Raw genomic sequence first — 14,659 nt, 5'->3', positions numbered from 1 at the left:
CTATATATATATATATATAGCCTACTGCAAGAGAATATACATTATTTGCTTCAAATTCATGTAAATAAGACTTAACTACAATCGAAAAAAAGATCAAAACAATTTGATCAAAATCAGGTAGGTTTTTGCAACTAAATATACTGCCCTATTCTCTTGTATATATACACGACAATTCATGTGCATATATATATTCTCTTGCTATCAATGCTTTTTGGATTTATTTTGTTTGTTATTTGAAGAGGTTTTACGTTTAATCAAGGTAAGAACAGATACGTTTAGTATCTACTTTGCGCATTCTGAACGCATTGTCAACTGCACGAAACACAACCTCCTCCGATCAGCTGACTGGAAGTGTGACGCTGTCCAAAGGGTTTTCATCGCAGCGTCTCAATTAACTGTGTATTCAGCAATGTTTTATTGAAACAATTTACAGTTGTATCAGATTATTTTGTAGTTTGCTAAAGGGACTTCCATAATCGGTAAGTGTCGCCAAAAATGAGTTCAATTTCATAGTCGTGACACTGACAGCAGTAAACGCTGCTCATACAATATTTACATCCTTCAAAAAGCGCATTTAATCCATCGCGTCTAAGTCACGCATACGTATATACAATGCCAATGTTCGTTCGCATTTAAGATAAAAAAAAGATGTATTTCAATTTTAAATACACGAGCAGGACGCATGTATCTGATGATGCGTTATATTATTGCGGAATGACTCGTGACTGGTCATTTTCATGGAATGAAATGGAGAAGTGTGAATTTGCTCATATGATCAACCTGGAAAGGACCTCTGTATTTTTATTTGATTGTTATTTTTGTGTCTCATTTGGTACCAGAATTGAATCTACATACGAACCTTCCCGCTATTATTTAAATAGTCATCATGACAGAATTTTGGTTGATCTCTGCTCCTGGAGAGAAGACCTGCCAGCAGACATGGGACAAGATTAACATGGCCACAACCCTGAACAACAACCTGTCCACTAACCACAAATTCAACATGCCTGAACTGAAGGTAAAATTACTCCTCATTTTTATTAACGTTTTATTAACGACACGCATGATATTTGTCATCTATCTCATGAGTTTTGGTGTTTCTCAACAGGTGGGAACTCTGGATGTCCTTGTAGGGCTTTCAGACGAGCTTGCCAAATTGGACTCTTTCGTAGAAAGGTTTCATGTCTACATTTGACTTATTACAAGAGATTCTTTTCAATTTCAAAATTGATTTGATTATTTTTCTTTCATATTTTGTTCAGTATCACTGGCACTGCTGTGGTACAAACTCACAGTTCCCAAAGTTCACTTCATGCATTTTTTTAGTTTCTATTCTTTAAATATAGTTATGTATATTTAACCTGTGGTGTTGATATTTTTTATTTTCCAGTGTAGTGAGGAAAGTGGCCCAGTACATGGCTGATGTGTTAGAAGACAGTCGAGATAAAGTTCAGGAGAATCTTTTGGCCAATGGAGGCAAGTGAACTTAATGCATACTAAGCACAATATTGGTGGTGAACTACTACTCTTGATTACTACCAACAACATATTTAACAAGTAGTAATGTTAAATTAACATTTATATAAAATCTTGTTAAAGAAAAAAGACATGTAATTGCTCATATTCTAGCAGTCATAGTTCAAAGTCCTTGTACATAATCTTATAAACCTTATTTTATATGATTATAGATATTTATAATTGATAATTATTTCCATACAGTCGATCTGGTAACATATATTACACGGTTCCAGTGGGATATGGCCAAGTATCCCATCAAACAGTCCCTCAAGAACATCTCAGAGATCATGTCCAAGGTGAGGCACGTTCAAATCATTTATCATTGTTTATAACGCACAAAGAGATTGATCTTGCATTAAATATCATGTTTTGGTTCTCTGTTCATAGCAAGTGAGTCAGATTGACAATGATCTTAAAGCCAGAGCTTCGGCTTATAATAGCTTAAAGGGTAACCTACAGAGCCTGGAGAGGAAGAGTGTGTAAGTGGGATGACTTTTACATTCTAATTTTACATTCATTCAACTGCCTAGTCTAGTCTTAGCTGGTTTAAGCTGGATGTAGCTGGTTTTAGCTGGTCTTTTAGCTGGTCTTCCCTGCTTGAGCAGCTAAAACCAGTCTGGTCAGCTTGAAAAAGTGTCCAAATTCCCTCTAAAATTAGCTTACCAGCTTAGGCTGGTTTTAGCAGTTTTTTTCCAGCAAGGGTGACTCCATTTACTTCCACTATAGAAGAATGAAGCCAAAATATCCCAGAAACAGTCATCACCGTTCATTTCAAAGGTAGTGATCCTGGGTTGGAGCCTCTGTGTCACGTTCCCGCCCACACTCCCACTCCCGCAGACTCAATCGCAAGCACAGCTGTCAATCATGACGTTACGTCCCGTTTTTTTTTAGAATCAAATAACTAACTAAAACCAAACTTATTGGAAAAACAAACACTTGAACATGCGTCAGTGTGATAAGAACTAACTCAAAAAAAGCCAGCCACCAGGGGGAGATCAAAATGTTTTGGCTTCACTTTTCAGGATGTGTGCAGCACCCTTGCATTAATAATTTTTTAATGGGATAGTTCACCCAAAAATGAAAATTACCCCATGATTTACTCACCCTCAAGCCATCCTAGGTGTATATGACATTCTTCTGTCAGACGAATACAATCAGAGTTATATTAATAAAAATAATAATTATAAAAGTAATCCACACAGATTTACGGAAAAAGCTTAACTGGCGAGATAGATATTTTACTTTATAACATGTTAAATATGGATATTTTTCTTACAAAAACCCATTGGTTCATTTCAGAAGGCCTTTTATTAACCCCCCGGAGCCGGATGGATCACTTTTATAATGGACGGATACACTTTTTTTGGGCTTCAAATTTTGGGCAGCCATTTACTGCCATTATAAAGCTTGGATTAGCCAGGATATTTATTAATATAACTCCGATTGTATTAGTCTGAAAGAAGAATGTCATATACACCTAGAATGGCTTGAGGGTTAGTCAATTATGGGATGATTTACATTTTTGGGTGAACTGTCCCTTTAAGTGACGTCCAATAATAACATGTCTTGTCCACTAGAGGGAGTCTTTTGACCAGGAGTTTGGCTGATATAGTCAAGAAGGATGATTTTATACTAGACTCTGAATACCTTACTACTCTGCTTGTAGTTGTTCCAAAGTAAGTCAAGCTTAAGTATTTGTGCTTCTTTGTATTTTGTGCTGGAAAATACTTTTTTAATGTTTCTTCATTGCATTATAGGGATAGGCCACCCAAATATGAACATTCTGTCATTGTCACCCTCATGTAATTCCAAACCTGTGTGACTTTCCTTGTTCTGCAGAATATAAAAGAAGATGTTTTGAAAAATTTTGGTAAGAAAAGAGTTTTGGTCCCCATTGACCTCCATAGTGTGGACGAAAATACTATGGAAGTCAATGGGATCCGAACATTTTCCAAAATATCTTCCACAGAGTAAATAAAGTCATACATGATGGTGGGTAAATGAGTTTTAATTTTTGGGTGAACTATCCCTTTAACTTAGAATGTGCTAATTTTCAGTCATTATACCTTTTGTTAGCACAAAAGTATTTAAAAACCTTATTTTTGTCCATTTTATTGCCCCAAAAGGACTAATTATCCTGACTGGCAGAAGACGTATGAATCTCTTTCTGAAATGGTTGTTCCAAGATCCACAAAGTGAGTAAAATCAAAGTCCCTTTAAGGCAAGTCATTTCACTCTGCGGCCATCTTTGAAACACCTCTCGGGCAGCTATATTATGCCTTATTCAGAGCATGAAAGCGGGGCTGTGAGGGATAGACTTAATGTGTTTTCAATGGCATCTGCTGTACAAAGCTGTATAAAGCTCTTAGATCACACATAATTTTCCACGGCTTGTGTTGTTTAGAGGTTTTATCAACTCACATTTCTTGGAAAGATATTTTTTGCAGTGTTTCATTAGCAGAACAATCCAAAAACCCATTACATAACACAACAAACCACTGAAGAGATGTCTATCCCTCACAGCCTCGCTTTTTCATTCCCGTTAAAAATCAAAGATGGCGCTGCTGCGAATATGGTCAATTTCAGTAATGCAATACTTAGCAGTTTATTCTTGCATCCAATTGAATCAGGGAAAGCGCTGCTCTGTGATGGTGACAGTGATAGATCCTAAATCAAGAGTTTTCATCTTCTGTTAGGCTTTTATTTGAAGACCATGATAGTGGATTGTTTAGCGTCACACTCTTCAGGAAGGCTATTGATGACTTCAAACAAAAAGCCAGAGAAAACAAGTGAGTGTCTGAAGTCTCTGAATAATATATATTAACGTTAAGATTTTTAATTTTTTTTTTAAGAAGTCTGTTATGCTCAACAAGGCTGCATTTAGTTGATAAAACATTTAAAAATAAGGTGAAAATAGTGTTACATTAAAAAAAAACAGTTTTCTGTTTGAATATATTTTAAAATGTGTGTTTGCAGAGATGAATTTTCAACATCACTAAATCAGAAATCATTCTAATATGCTGATTTGCTGCTCTAGAAACATTTATTATTATCAACGATGAAAACAGTTGTGCTGCTTAATATGTTTTTGGGAAAACATGATGCATTTTTCTGGATTCTTTGATGAATAGGAAGTTCAAAAGAACAGCATTTATTTGAAATAGAAATGTGTTGTATCATTATAAATGTATTTACTGTTATTTGTGATCGATCTAATGCGTCCTTCCTGACTTTTTGAACGGTAGTGTCTATATATAATCAAAACTATATATATTAGAATCCAGAATCATGCGACACAAACTTTGGTTCTGTTGCCAGTTTTGTAATATTTCAAGAATCAAAGTAAATATATTCCCAGATTATGTACGAAATACTGTTATAAGACTGCTATCAGTGCCTGTCTGTTTTTGATGCTCACTGATTCCGAGAGACGCTGACCTGAGGTTACTGATTTTTTTCAGGTTCATGGTGCGTGACTTTCAGTACAATGAAGAGGAGATGAAAGCAGACAAAGAGGAGCTGACTCGCCTCTCCACTGACAAGAAAAAGCAGTTTGTATGCATGCAGCTGCCTACATTTTATTCACTATTGAACATTATAAAATCCTTCACAATAATGTTGATGAGGAACCTCAAAATCACAGCCAGCTTGAGAGGCCCTGAGCCTCGATTAGTCTTCATTTGAAGTAACAGGAAAAATAAAAGATGCATAATGATAACAACAGTCAATCTGCTTCTGTATCCCAGGGTCCTTTGGTACGTTGGCTTAAAGTAAACTTCAGTGAGGCTTTCATCGCATGGATACACATCAAGGCACTTCGGGTTTTTACAGAGTCTGTCTTGAGGTACAGTGTGGCGTATATAAAACGGTTTCACATGGAGATGTAGATTGTCAGATATATGACCTCCATGTTTGTATTTAACAGGTATGGGCTGCCAGTCAATTTCCAGGCCATGTTGCTGCAGCCCGGCAAGAAGAATGTAAAGAAACTCAGAGAAGTTCTGCAGGAACTTTACAAACACTTGGACAGCAGTGCTACTGTTATCGATGTGAGTAACACTACCGGTCAAAAGTTTGGAATAATTACTAATTTTTATGTTTTTCAAATAAGTCTCTCATGCTCACAAAGGCTGCATTTATTTGATACAGTCTAAACAGTAATATTGAGTAATATTATTACAATTTAAAATAACTGTTTTCTGTTTTAATATATTTAAAATGTAATTTATTCCTGTGATGGCAAAGCTGAATTTTCAGCATCGTTCCTCCAGTCTTCAGTGTCTTTCAGAAATCATTCTAATATGCTGATTTGCTGCTCAAGTAACATTTTATTATTATCAATGTTGAAAACAGCTTTTGTGATACAGTAAGTAAGAAGAAATTCATATTTTTATTTAGCAAGGATTGAGTACTATTACCAGGGAAAGTAGCTACTGTGTTACTTTTTTTTTCTTTTTCAAATGTTCAAATATGTCAAATAACTTGGATGCCCCCAATATTAAATATGTTAAATGAATGAATTGGACACTAAATATAATAAATTATTATTATAAAACATTGTATATTAATCTACATTATTGTAATGTTGCTGTGGGACAATGTGAGAGACACCTATCAAATTCAATACATTATTGTAAATATTATCAGTAGGCCTACTTTAGTGTAAATATTGTGTAAATATTATCAGTACTATACTACTCCTTTGGGAGTGGAGCTCACGTTATCACCTGGGTTTTATAATAATTGATAAAATCAGTATCCAAACCGGCATATTAGAATGAGTTCTGAAGGACTGGATTTATGGCTGCTGAAAATTAAAGGGTTAGTTCACCCAAAAATGAAAATAATGTAATTTATTGCTCACCCTCATGTCGTTCCACACCCGTAAGATCTCCGTTCAACTTCGGAATGCAAATTAAGATATTTTTGTTGAAATCTGAAGGCTCAGTGAGGCCTGCATAGGCAGCAATGAAATTTATACTCTCAAGATCCATTAATGTACTAAAAACATATTTAAATCAGTCCATGTGAGTACAGTGGTTCAATATTAATATTATAAAGCGACGAGAATATTTTTTGTGCGCCAAAAAAAACCAAAATAACGACTTATTTAGTGATAACCGATTTCAAAACACTGCTTCATGAAGCTTTGGAGCGTATCGAATCAGCGAGTCGATTCAGCGTTCCAGAGCGCCAAAGTCACGTGATTTCAGTTGTTTGGCGGTTTGTCACGCGATCCAAATCATGATTCGACTCGCTGATTCGATACGCTCCGAAGCTTCATGAAGCAGTGTTTTGAAATCGGTTATCACTATAAAAGTCATTATTTCGTTTTTTTGGTGCACCAAAAATATTCTTGTCGCTTTATAATATTAATATTGAACCACTGTACTCACATGAAATGATCTAAATATGTTTTAGTACATTAATGGATCTTGAGAGAGGAAATGTCATTGCTGCCTATGGAGGCCTCTCTGAGCCATCGAATTTCAACAAAAATATCTTCATTGAGGTCTTACAGGTGTGGAACGGCATGAGGGTGAATAATAAATGACATTATTTTCATTTTTGGGTGAACTAAACCTTTAAATTTTGACATCACAGGAATAAATTACATTTTACAGTTCTTTTTATTCGCTTTGGTACTATTTTCACAAGTAAGGTGTACATTTTCAAAACTCTTAGTACAAAAATCCAAACTGATCACACTTGTAACACAGCTAGTCATTATTTCAAAAGCTGATGTAATGCTTTCATTCAGTTGCACATATTTTCATTCCATGTAATCATTGTTTCAAACACAAGATTATTGTAATATGTTATGAGAACATTTGGTTTAATCACCGAAACACAACAGTATGATCTTCTTCCAATTTAGTACTTTTAACAAAAGTCGATCATTTAACAGCAAACAATGCAAGATACATGTTTCAAATTACCTTCGTTGCTGAATTATCTACTACAGTACCTATAGTAACAGGCTAAAGATGCCACATAAGAAAATACGCTTACATTACCTAACTTATGTAATTGAATCCATAATGTTTGTAATAGTATCTATTCAAAAGGCAAAAAGGTGTGATACGACATGGCCATGAGGTTCTGGGCTATAGAACAGAGTTTGCTGCCAATACAGTAAATGTTCTCATTATACCATATGACAGGATCTATACTGTAGTTGAGCTTTATAAGGGTGAGTTACAGTAATGTGGCCGTCTCTAACATGGTGATCTGTTTACATTATGTTGGGGTAACAGCTTAGGACCCAGGACCAGTAGTGAAAAATGAAGACCAGGAGTCAGGAGTCAGATTAATTAAAGAAAATTTTACTGAAGAATAGTTTGCAGTTTCATCAGCAGAAGCCAGCTCAAGAGGAGTTCGTAGGCCGCGCTCCCTCTAACAGTCTCCCCGCCTCCGTCTAACGTACATACAATTTTCTGAACAGTTATACTGTTTTCAAGGTCTAGACACGTCATTACTGCCATGTGGAATGATTCTGATTGGTTCTAACAACATGCAACGTAAGCAACTTTCCACACGTAGACAGATAGGAGCATATATCTCTAAAAATGCGTAGACTTGATGTCGCCCAGGCCCAGATTAGTCTCCAGTGACCTCGGAGGTCACAGTAAAGCATCTAAAGGTCTGGCATCGCCTGCAGGAAGGCCCATATCCAATACTGGATCTGCACAAATCATACAACGCACACACACAATACTCCAGAGAATACCAGTTTCCATCAAGGTCGGGACATCTTAACTAACTATCAACAAAGCACTTCTCCAAAACATGCTGATACTACATTTAGTACAGAAGTGACTTTATTCTATTCTATAAAGAAAGAAAAGTATATCAGAGAGGTAAATTTCTCCCCAAAAGAGTCACATAGCTGTAACATAGATGACCCCGGGGGTCGCTTTAGGAAGACATACACTTAACACATACTGAGCTCTTCTCACTTCAAACACCAAGGACATTTGCCTGTCAGCACGTCTTGACACAGACTCAGAGCAGCTCCTAAAGAATGTCGATTCAAAAGCACAGAGCAACTAAAACACTACAATATCCAAAATCACTCCTTGAATATAGAGAACTGATTTATCAAATGTAGGAAATTGTTATAACTTGATTATCATTAATTCTTATTTTAATATTGAACATAAAATCATTCTTGAAGGATATGTGTCTGATGAAGAGACAAGTGATGTTTGGCTTGACCCTTGACCCTTCAATTATCACATGGCATACATACTGTAATGTAAAATGCTGTAGTTGATGCCATCTGTCTTATCCATACCTTATACTCTATTCTGCCCTGTTCACTCACACACACACTCACACCCATAGTGTACATAGGCGTAATGGTTTCTATACTGTACAAACTGTATATTCTCTCCCCTTACACTAAAACTACCCATCACACAAAGCTTTCTGCATTTTTACATTTTCAAAATACATTCTGTATGATTTATAAGCTGTTTTCCTCAAGGGGATCAAAAAATGTCCCCGCAAGGACAAGGATTTAGGATATTGCCATCTTTATAGGGACATTTTGTCCCCATAATGTCGAGTTTACCAGGCCACACACACACACACACTTTGAACATAGTGGTTATAATCTAAAATAAATTGCTTATAATGTAAAAATAATTAATTAATTACAATAATTACATATGGTTATCCATATTGAAAAATGCAAACAAAGTAAAAACTATTTAAATAAAATCAATATCTAAAGAAATCTATAGGTGTATCAAATGATTCATTGATTAACCATTAAGACCATTAATCAACTTTGGATTTAATAAATAGACAAATGTATTAAACTGAACGAAAAGAGATGCAAATCAAAAGTTTAGTAGTAAGAGCTTTATGAAAGACAGTTACTGTGAATGAAACCTTTATATAGATGAAACATTTATTTTGTGTAGTGAAAAGGATACGTTGTGGTTTTGTGTATTGTACTAAGAAAATTGAAAATATGCTGAAATGTTTGAAAAAAAGTGCAATATCACTGTTGTGATATTAGTACAGTTTTGAAAATGTACACCTTGCTTGTGAAAAAACACAAAACAATGAACTTTCACTTTTGTTAGTTCCACTCAAATCATCCTTGTTCACATTACTTTACAAAACTCATGTAACTAAATGAACTTAAATTTACTGAGTTGTTTCTACTAAATATGAGTATTGTCAGCTTTACTTAATAAGTGTTTGTTCGGTCAACTTAACATTGCTGAGTGAAACGAACAAACTGGGCAGTGGATCTGTAGTTTCCAGCATGCTTTGCAAGGGACTGCATTAGGAGAGTAAATTTAGGGATTAAAGTGTTATTTTATGTTTTTCAGTAAAGGGAAAGATGTTGTTAGTTTATGTTAGTGTTTCATGTTCAGTTATGTTGGACATTTAGAGGAGTTTCTGTAATTTTGTGGTTACCAGTATGCAGAAAAGTGCTGCCTGTGTTTAGGCTGTGGGCACTCACATACACACATTTATTGGATGGACTTCCTGCCCTCCATTAAGTTATTTTTGCATTTTGTTTCTTAAAAATAAGTATTCCACTTACACTTGTAGAGCAAGAAGTTAATTTAATAAGGTAAATTAAATCGATAAATGTGTTCACCTGACATAATTAACTTTTATAAATTTAACATAACATTATTAAGTAAACTGCACATATAAATATTATGTAACAGTGACAAATTCAAATGGTTTGTATTTACTTAAAGGTCCCATGGCATGAAATTTTCATTTTATGAGGTTTTTCAACATTAATATGAGTTCCCCTAGCCTGAATATTGTCCCCAAGTGGATAGAAATGTTGATCGGTGTAAAACCGAGTTGTGGCTGTCTTTCTCTGCCTTTGAGAAAATGACAGGCCAGACTAGCCAATCCTGAAGTCTCCTGGTTTGACGTCCAAGCAGGCACGGTTTCCTCCCTTTCCTCCGCCCAGAGAATCTGGCACGCCCATGCAAACGCTCGTCGAGAGATCATTGCATCATTGCTTGTGAACGAGTGTACGCTGGCAGTTTCTCAGTGTTTGGATGTACAAATGAAAACAGAAGTCTTTTTTCAGTTCCTTCTGATCTGTGATCAGTGATTTCTGATGTGTAGCTAATTATTTATTATTCGTGCACACAATGCGGCTTCTCTCTCTCCAGACAGAACGGTGTTTTCGTGTTTTATATCTTGTGAGTCAGTGTTTTTGTACGTCCTCGTCGCGTCTATCGGTTCTAAAATGTGCATACAGTCATGAGTTTCTGCTCAACATCAGCAGAGATAAACCTCACACACGCCGAAGCTCGGCCTTCAACATCCCCGACCCACAGTACTGCATCTGGCCCACAGCGGAGGCACCAAACGCGGCGTGAGATTAAGCAGAAGGGGGGTAAGCTTGAGCATATCCGGGCTAGCCAGCCTAGCCCCACAATAAACTGGATTACATCCGATTACTGCTGTTGTGTCTTTGTTTGCGCTGTGTACTCAACGCGCGTCACTGACGCTTTTATTTTATTTTAAAAATAATGCTATTATCAACACTTACTTTTAACTCGTTCATCTCGACAGCTGTAATGGTACTTTGCATGTGTTACAAAGTTGGTAGAATAATGATGAAGAGACGGACTCGGTGTGACTGTTTATTCAGAACTCTCAGATACAAACACAATAAACTCGCGCTGACTGACAGCGCTCTCATAACTCAGTAGTTACTATAAATAACTTTGTTAGCAATCGCTGAGCTCAGTCTCTGATACATTAGTGATGTCCGGTTCGCGAACGATCTTTCTTTTGAACCAGTTCTTTTTAGTGAACCGAATCAGTTCACCAAATCGGACTGAATCGTTCTAAACGGTTCGCGTCTCCAGTCAGCGCTGATCCATAATTTACTAAAGTTACTAACTTTCTGACATGAGTGACAGTCCCTCCGACTAGAAATAGACTAATAACCTAAAGTATATGCTGTAACTAAAACAGTTCAGACATGCTGAGAACTGATGTGAAGTGAACTCAGGTCCATCCGTCTCCCTGGCAGACTCGTGCCTGCTCGTGCCTCGATAAACCACGCCCCCTCCGCTCATATAAAATGCAAAGATGTCAGCCAATCACAACAGTGGGTGTTTTTACTGAAGTCTCACAGCAGACACGCCTCTTGAAGCAGGGCATTCAGCCACAGGGCAAACAGCAGTATAGAAAAAATGCCTTTTATTTCTAAATTATGACATTTTATGATGTAAAAGTCATACTAACAATATAAGTACAGCTCAGGAAACATTATAAAATAATAGAAAAATGCCATGCCATGGGACCTTTAAAGAAATGTTGTCAGCTTTACTTGACTTTCTTTTGTTCTTATAACTAAATTGTTATTTGTAAAAATTACTCAATACAGTTGTGTGGATTGGAACCACTTAATGCTGCTTTTTTGAGTAAATTCAAAAAGTAGCATAAACATAGAAAACAGTTCTTTTAAAATGTAATATCTCACAATATTACTGTTTTTACTGTATTTTTTATCAAATAAATGAGCATAAGAGACTTCAAAAAATAAAAAATAAAAACATTGAAAAAATCTCAATTATTCCAAACCTTTTTTTTTGTTGTGTTATAGGCATCTATGGACATCCCGGGTCTGAATCTCAGCCAGCAAGAGTATTATCCATATGTTTACTACAAGATCGACTGCAACCTCTTTGACTTCAAATAGAATTCAGATACATCATTTCATTCTACTTCACTGAGGCTAACTCCAATAATTTATTAAACACTTATTGTTTATTCTATCTTTACCTTTTTAACCTCTGTGCTAGTACCTCCTTGTCACTGGCTCATTCCTTTTTCATTCCTGCAGATTACTATTTTGAATAAGCAGTCACAGAGCTTTACCATCTGTGTTTTTGGTTTAATGTGTTTACAAATGAAGGATTTTCAGGGGTTTTAAAATCTGTCCTTGGAGGGCATGTGCGGTCCAACATTGAACACTTCTCATCTTCTGAGCCCATAATGGTTGTGCACTCTGCTGTTTTTAATCTTCTGTTGGTGCTTACTCTGTGCCACGGGTAATGCAGTGATTATGTTTAATTGTGTTGTTGAGTACCACTATGTTTGTGTTTGTCTGTGTTTGTGCTTCTACTGTGAGATTAAATGTATTTATATTTTTGTTGGAAAATGTGAAATACATGATCACATGCTGAATGTCAAGACCAATCAAAGTCAATAAAATTATAGCACATAATTTTGTTTATTTTATTTGTATGGTCAGATGTGAGAATCTATATTCAAATTACTACAAAAGTTTATCAATATTACCTGGATTTCAGCACTTAACTGATTATGACAATTTAGAGTCATTAAATCCAAACTATAAAAACAACACACACATATTTTTATGTATAAATAAATATGTGTGTGTGTGTGTGTTGTTTTCATAGTTTAGATTTGATGACTCTAATTACTTGACTAATTTGATTGTATTATTTAACGACATAATGTTCAGTGCTGAAATCCAGGTAACATTGATAAACTTTTAAGTTTTCATCTTATAAATATAAATGTATCTATGTTTTTAGAAATATATATTTTTTATTTAGTCATTCATATCTAGACACTTTCTTAGGCTTACTTTATTATATGTCACTATACATACATGATTGGCTTTATGGGGACATTCCATAGACATAATGATTTTTATACCGTACAAACTACTGTATCCCCTAAACCTACCCATCATAGAAATGTATTCATTTTTACATTTTCAAAAAAACATCACAGTATGAATTATAAGGTGTTTTCCTCATGGGGACCCAAAAATGTCCCCACATGGATTGTTGGTGCCAGACGGGCCAGTCTGAGTATTTCACAATCTGCTCAGTTACTGGGATTTTCACGCACAACCATTTCTAGGGTTTACAAAGAATGGTGTGAAAAGGGAAAAACATCCAGTATGCGGCAGTCCTGTGGGCGAAAATGCCTTGTTGATGCTAGAGGCCAGAGGAGAATGGGCCGACTGATTCAAGCTGATAGAAGAGCAACTTTGACTGCACCACTCGTTACAACCGAGGTATGCAGCAAAGCATTTGTGAAGCCACAACATGCACAACCTTGAGGCGGATGGGCTACAGCAGCAGAAGACCCCACCGGGTACCACTCATCTACACTACAAATAGGAAAAAGAGGCTACAATTTGCACAAGCTCACCAAAATTGGACAGTTGAAGACTGGAAAAATGTTGCCTGGTCTGATGAGTCTCGATTTTTGTTGAGACATTCAGATGGTAGAGTCAGAATTTGGCGTAAACAGAATGAGAACATGGATCCATCATGCCTTGTTACCACTGTGCAGGCTGGTGGTGGTGGTGTAATGGTGTGGGGGATGTTTTCTTGGCACACTTTAGGCCCCTTAGTGCCAATTGGGCATCTTTTAAATGCCACGGCCTACCTGAGCATTGTTTCTGACCATGTCCATCCTTTTATGACCACCATGTACCCATCCTCTGATGGCTACTTCCAGCAGGATAATGCACCATGTCACAAAGCTTGAATCATTTCAAATTGGTTTCTTGAACATGACAATGAGTTCACTGTACTAAAATGGCCCCCACAGTCATCAGATCTCAACCCAATAGAGCATCTTTGGGATGTGGTGGAACGGGAGCTTCGTGCCCTGGATGTGCATCCCACAAATCTCCATCAACTGCAAGATGCTACCCTATCAATATGGGCCAACATTTCTAAAGAATGCTTTCAGCACCTTGTTGAATCAATGCCATGTAGAATTAAGGCAGTTCTGAAGGCGAAAGGGGGTCAAACACAGTATTAGTATGGTGTTCCTAATAATCCTTTAGGTGAGTGTGTATATAAATATAAATATATATATATATATATATATATATATATATATATATATATATATATATATATATATATATATATATATATATATATATATATATATATGTGTGTGTGTGTGTGTGTGTGTGTGTGTGTGTGTGTGTGTGTGTGTGTGTGTGTTGTTTTCATAGTTTCACTATACGTATGTTTGGCTTTATGGGGACATTCCAATAGACATAATAATTTTTATACTGTACAAACTACGGTATCCCCTAAACCTACCCATCATTGGAATTTATGCATTTTTACATTTT

The 14,659-nt window shown here is 36.1% G+C and overlaps 1 protein-coding gene across 1 annotated transcript; it reads left to right on the top strand.

Annotated features, from left to right (window-relative positions):
* The first annotated feature begins 318 nt into the window (after nucleotides 1–318).
* atp6v1c1b (ATPase H+ transporting V1 subunit C1b) lies at nucleotides 319–12,749 on the top strand. The gene is made up of 13 exons (XM_079828844.1): nucleotides 319–479; nucleotides 840–1,018; nucleotides 1,109–1,176; nucleotides 1,391–1,476; nucleotides 1,720–1,814; nucleotides 1,906–1,997; nucleotides 3,096–3,194; nucleotides 3,645–3,713; nucleotides 4,215–4,307; nucleotides 4,980–5,073; nucleotides 5,265–5,362; nucleotides 5,444–5,567; nucleotides 12,128–12,749. The coding sequence occupies exons 2-13, from the start codon at nucleotides 887–889 to the stop codon at nucleotides 12,221–12,223; spliced, it is 1,146 nt and encodes a 381-aa protein (XP_079684970.1). The 5' UTR covers nucleotides 319–479; nucleotides 840–886; the 3' UTR covers nucleotides 12,224–12,749.
* Nucleotides 12,750–14,659: the final 1,910 nt, after the last annotated feature.

The sequence above is a fragment of the Gobio gobio genome (genome assembly GCF_949357685.1).
Source record: "Gobio gobio genome assembly, chromosome: 11".
In the NCBI taxonomy this organism is placed as follows: Eukaryota; Metazoa; Chordata; class Actinopteri; order Cypriniformes; family Gobionidae; genus Gobio; species Gobio gobio.
Note: the sequence above shows the minus strand (reverse complement) of the source record. Positions and strands in the feature narration are given on the sequence as shown.